At 45.1% G+C, this 6,214-nt stretch overlaps 1 protein-coding gene across 1 annotated transcript in view; it reads right to left on the minus strand. All coding sequences in view use genetic code 11, as the record gives it.

The window, feature by feature from the left end:
• The window catches only part of EGR_05650 (hypothetical protein), a gene marked incomplete at both ends in the record, with an annotated part of 2,982 nt that extends 2,548 nt beyond the window's left edge, over positions 1-434 (minus strand). Inside the window, one exon of the mRNA XM_024494899.1 lies at positions 309-434. Within this exon, the coding sequence (XP_024350696.1) occupies positions 309-434 (126 nt within the window). The remainder of the gene's footprint in view (positions 1-308) is intronic.
• Between the last annotated feature and the right edge of the window lie 5,780 nt (positions 435-6,214).

Genomic DNA, 6,214 nt, shown 5'->3' on the forward strand with positions numbered 1-6,214 from the left:
AAGTGCCAATTTTGCGCCGCCAGGAGAGGATTCTTCGACGTCAGTTCGTCCGGATTTTGCAATCGGAGGGTAAAAAGGTTGCTCGCCTTGGCGTCGAAATGCAGACCACGACGCTTCTGTTCAACAGAGATGACGTTGGTGATGTCGTGCAGTGACTGCTCGAATGGACCCACGTGAGAGAGGCCGGAGCCCGGCTCAATCTCGCATTCCGTGAGACTCTGGATAACACCGCCCTTTAGATGCGATTGTGCCTCATTTAGTGAATCAAAGACCACGGCTGAAAGAGGGAAGAATTCATTTCACGTTACTTGAACCTCTAAGCTCACACCGTGTTTGAAGGCTATTTCACAAAATCGTTTTGAGGTTTTAACAGCCAAACTAAATTCTTTTTTGTTGAGTTGACAGGCGTTCGTTATGCTCACATATGATACCATCGAGACAGACTTGAACGTTCGCAAGGTAAATAAAGTTTATTGAAGAGTCAACAAAACCTTAGATAATCTGAAAATGAGTTGTTCATCAGCAAGTCGAACAGATACAGTGCAAATAAGCTCACGTAAATTTGATGGTCCCTTGGAATTGATGAGCTGGCCGATTGGAAGGCTGTTCGTGCCATCCTTCACCCAAGTCACATCTGATTCCAACACTATCACCTGCGAACGGCCAAAGTGGTGAGAAGCTACAGAAGGGCAAAATACAATTCTGATTGGTAACAGGGTCGCCGAATTTAGAGAGTGGAGAGCTAGTGTGAGAAAAAGTACCATCAGAAAGGCCTAACACGCGTCGTCTCTTCGCCGCCAATCGGTGAAGCCTAGCATCACGAGCGCGCTTCCTCACAGCTGCGGTGTCCTTGTCATCTACCTGGAGTCGATTCTTGAGTAGCTGTTGGCGTCTCCTCACCTCCTTCTGATTGGGATAACGAAGGTACCCCAACGGTATCCTCTCCAGCCGACCTGTGGTGGGGTTGGGGCGAACATCATAGTACACTCGCTCGTAGGAGTCGCGCGGCGGTGCAACTCGAATGCGCGTGCTCCGACGCAGCCCGGGCCCGGCGTTCACGTGGTGCTGGTAGGCCGATTTGGCTGTTAGGTTAGTTACAGACAAAAAAAAAACTTGAAAAAGTAAGATGCGAACCTCCATATTCCTGCACCGTTGCGCTAGTTGCCATCGTCTTAAAACAATTACCACAAAGAACACGCAGGAATGCACAGAAGTAAGTAGAGGATGAAGGTAGGCAACCAGTTTGCAAAAGGTAATGCGCACAAGAGCACTCACGGAGAGGAATAAAGACGGGATCCTGAGGTTCCACCCACCCCATAAGCATTAGACGAAGAGCATTTCCAACGGCATCCATGTCATACACCTTGCCCTCACTAGGTGGCGGTAGCCACTGCGATAGAGATGTCATACTGGGGTCAACCTCACAGGTCTTCTCATTTAATTTTGACCTCACATTGGGATCTGTGTGGATATGGGGTTTAAAAATTACGCAAGAATTTATAAGGTCGTTTCCAATGTGCTAAGTGGAGAAAGAAACTCACGTGATGAACAAGGAGTGGCGTCAGGAGACGGCTCAGAAGGTTGGAGACAACCCAACTGAAAAAAAAGCATTTTAAACCCAAATTGTCCGCTTGGGGGGGAGGGGCATATTTTAGGGGAGACAAAGTGGAAAGTGAAGAACATTAATAGCACCACACATACCACACGTTTCATCTGCTCTGGTGTCAATGATTCACCCCCGGGAAGCAAGCTTTCAACTGGAGAAGAGAAACCGTACCATTGATGTAAGAATATCAGTAAATACAGATATGACGTGTAAACGAATAAATTATTTAAATTACTGTAAGTTCTCTCGGTAATCTTCTCCTCCTCCGCCTCCACCAGTATCGATTGATCCTCTCTCCAGCGGTTCAAAACTTCCACGGCTAAGAGGGCACATATTGATGATCAAGCCATTGTTACAAAACCATGACTTTTTGACAAGCTAGTAACATGTTACCTGTAGGTGAAAGATGGCAAGACACGTTTGAGCGATTCAAGGAACTCGGTATGGGAGATACAGTATCACGCGGTTCCGCCTCATCGTTCTCTTCAACCGGAAAGCAGGAAAGGTCCGAAGAATCACCCGAATCATCTGTCGATGAATCTACCTCATCAACTAAAATAACAAAGTATTGTCTCACGCAAGGACTGTAGATTTCGCACAAATGCACGGTATTGCTGGCTTACCCCCTTCACAAGACTTGGGAATTGGGGACAGATCCAATTGGTCCGTCAGACCCACCGAGAGTCGACTCCATTGGCCGTGGGGACTTTGCCTCAGCACCTCTGCATGTAGCGATCAAATCAAGATAAATGCGAACGGGAGGTTAATTGCCCTATTGGAAAAACTCACCAGCCAAAGGAGCGAACTGAACACTACGACGCCGTCCGGTAGCCACTGAGGAGGTAGGTGCGGAGAATGACGGCGAAGCTGCTGTCGCTGCCACCACCGCTCCCGTCTCACCCGTAAACGCTCCATGGCGATGTTTCAGTGGCAGTGGAGGCAGCGGAGGGGGCATCAAGACCATGTCCTGAAGTATAGTTCGGTCCAGACAGGATGCCGACAAGGAGAGGTCATTAGGGAGAGTCACTGGGGGTGCTGATTTTGCTGATTCCTTTTCCTTATGAAACAAAGTCAAAAAGTTAAAATGCGTTTAATTAATGCCTCAAACAAAATGTTAGATATTAGGTCATCAAACATGAAATTTCCAATGTTTTTAAGTGCCGAGTCTGTCTAATAATCTTGTATCAAGTGAAATATGCTAGAGTGGCAGGAGATAGACCAGGTAGAACCACTTTTGCCAATATGTAAGGCTGACTTCTTTCGGATCGGGAAAAATGCCTAAAACTGCCTTCTCCCTCGATTCCATCGCCTCTTGTTGGGCGCATGAAAATAATCATTACGGTATGGTATATGCTTTGCATATTTACGGCACTTCTTGCCTGAGTTTTTGCCAAGTACTTCCGGGGACTGCAAGTTTATATTAGAAGTTACGGCCGATTTCACGCACTCCTCACACAGGGGAATGAAGAGGCACAAGCCTTACCCGAGTTAAGGTGGTTCCATTAGACATGGTTATCTGAGGATTGGGTTGGTCTTCCACCACATCCGCGGAGGTATCCAACACTAAAAATCACAAGTCCATGTCAGTTGCGTCTCTCCACTCCATAATTCAGTCATCAGTTCAAACTTACGCTTCTCCTCAATTTCCCTTATCTCCTGGTGTGTGATGGTCCGACGCTGCGAGCCCGCAAGAGACCGAAATGTCCCCGAGGAGGCGCCAGTCAGTCTCGAGACGCGACTGGAGGCTGAAGAGGGCGTGAACGGGAAATTCGATGCAAATCGGTTCAAATAGATATGACCCGTGAATGTGAGCTAGGGAGGAAACTTACAGAAGGTGTTCTTCGATTTGGTCTCCACGAGTGGCACGGCGGAGAGGGAGGGGCAGGTGTAGCCCAAGGAGCCCGAGCGGCGCAGAGGCGATGGCCAGACACAGCGAGGGGAAACGGGTTGAGGTGTCTCCAAAACGCTTTCATCGAGCAAGATTTCTGGAAGGCAACAAAGCAAATTATAAGTGAATTCTTCTATGGAAGGAGTGAAATAGGCTCCTCTTTTCATCGAAGCATCAAAAGCCAACGGTAGCCAGTAAATGACTCCTCGCCTTAATATGCACTTCTTTAAAGCGCTCTATAAACCTCGAAAATAAGATATCTTCCAAGGAATTCTCTCATACTGCGATGATTTTACAATCATCTTAACCCAGGATCATTGTCAAATCCGTAACTATTGCATCCGAAATGTTTCGATGAAACGTTAAGAAAGAGGGTGACACTAATCTTACACGATCTATGGAATATTCCTTGACATCTAGCACCAATCTGTATCCTGTTTTCGGGCTCCGCTGACCAATATTGTTTACTTTAGGATCCTCTAGCTCAAGTATCGCACATCACGAACTTATCAAACTGCCCAAAAATCAAATACATCACTAATTCGTACCTTGGACGGTTGCTCATACACACATCCAACTTTGACCTTATGGAATGAAGGATTAAAAAAAGTGGAACCTACTGCGTACTTTCCTCGAATACACTGGTCTAGAGGCGCGTTTGAAGTTCTAAAAGAACACAAGTAGTACACACTTTTAACGCCAAATAGTTTTTCAAAAAAGAAGATAATAATATGACCCCGTCAACGTACCACCTTCCCACTGTAAGCTTGACCCGTCACTTCGATATGAGGCGCTGGGATAGAAATACATGAGGCACCAACTGATGAAGTTGCAAGAATAAACTGAGACAAATACGGGTGAGGTTATCAGCAGGTAGGTGTATAAATTGCTATCAATGCAGTACGAGAGAACTATTACCCGGTGTATCGGTCTGATTTGACGCATTGGTGGTCATCTTGGTGGAGGGGGTTTCTGCCACACCTAGGGACACATAAGTGTTACGTAATTAATAAGCTATCACATTTACCCACTGTTTGTTAAGTAAATGGAGGACTCTTAGATGCCTACGTATACTCTAATTCACGTCTAACAATGAAGCTGAAAAACAAGTCTAGGTGGTCCGGGAACTTTCAATATCAAACAATGGGCATTGGGTAGACTTAACTTTTGCTGATGGTTGAGTAAAGTAATAGCAACACAATTAACGTATTATTCTCTGTGCTTAATAGTAAGGCAGCATCCATCTTCTGCAAGAAATAAGCCGAATACCTCAAGGTGTAAAGCGAGAGAAAACTAATGTTTCTTCGAGTAAAAAAATTAATTTAAAGTAACGTACTCTGATGTGAAAACCGGGGTAGATTAATCCCACTAATCCACGAATCAGAAGAGCTCCGGCATCTTTTAGAGGAATCTACAGCGGGGTAAATGGAGTATGAAGCACGTCGATCGCCTTCTTTAAAGGATTTGAGAATGGGGGTGCCTTACCTTTTCCTGCAGTAGAAAGAGTAGCTTAGAATAACTTTTCAGTCGTGTCTAGGTAACAGCCAATGAACAAAAGTCTAAAACCTGTTAGTATAATTTGGCTGTCAGTGCCTTGAATATCAATTAATACGGCTGAATAGGTAGTCTATGAGCACATGCATAAAGACATGCCGAACCAACGCAAACGAACTAGGAATGCAATAACAATTCGAAAGAGGATACCACACCTTTGACGACTTCTGTTTGACTTGAGGCATCAGCAACAACCTCCTCCACTCGTGGTGGTTCGGTCTCGCGTGCACTCGCATGGCTGCCTACATGCAAACGACAAAAAAATTCATTAAACCCCATTCAACAAGGTGCAGATAAATTCAAAATATACGAGAAAAGCACTTTCTTGCGTATAAAATAGGCTTATTTGACCATTCTCAACTTGTCAAATCTGATGTTTTTCAGCAGTGAAAAAAGTACCTTCGCGCTGCCTTTGTCCATCACTTTCTTTGCCCTCAAGAGAGGCCACACTTATCTCCATAGTGACGTTGTCCTTCACTGCATCCACAGAATTCACCAACATGCGACGAGAACGCAAACTTCTCTTCTTAACCTTACAATATTAAAACCATTTGTGCTTAAAAAACGATTGCGGATTTGATCGAATCACGTTCGCTGAAAACGTCACTTACCCGTGACGCTGAACTGCTCCTGCTTGCCACAGACACGCCTACATGGTGGGAAGACAAACATGTGCTGGTTAACAAAGCACAAAAATGAGAAAGTCAAAACGCCGGTGCTTAGATGTCCCTCACCGTGTACTACCAACTAATTTAGTTAGTGTCCTACATCAAAGGTGTATCCAAACTGGCAGTAAAATGTGGCAAGGAATTATACGAATAACCATATCAATTCCTGCAAGTAACCAATCTCATCCTGAGTGGAGTGTAAAGCAAAATGGAAGAAAAAGTGAGAACCACGAACAGCTAAATGTCGTACCTTCAGCTTGTATCTGACTCGAAACATGCGCCATCTCTTCAGCAGTGGGCGCGGACTCAGTTGCCTGCCCAACCACGACCACATCTACAAGTACGTTACAGATGCAGACTCACTCAATGTGCCATCACTTTCCAAAAAGCAATTTAAATCTCTAAAAATTGATGCTCTCTTCAATGCAATATTACACCATCCACTATAGCTGAAATTCAAATGTGATAACAACTTGAGAGAGCATACCACACCTTCGG

This window comes from Echinococcus granulosus (assembly GCF_000524195.1).
Source record: "Echinococcus granulosus chromosome Unknown EG_S00043, whole genome shotgun sequence".
Classification (NCBI taxonomy): domain Eukaryota; kingdom Metazoa; phylum Platyhelminthes; class Cestoda; order Cyclophyllidea; family Taeniidae; genus Echinococcus; species Echinococcus granulosus.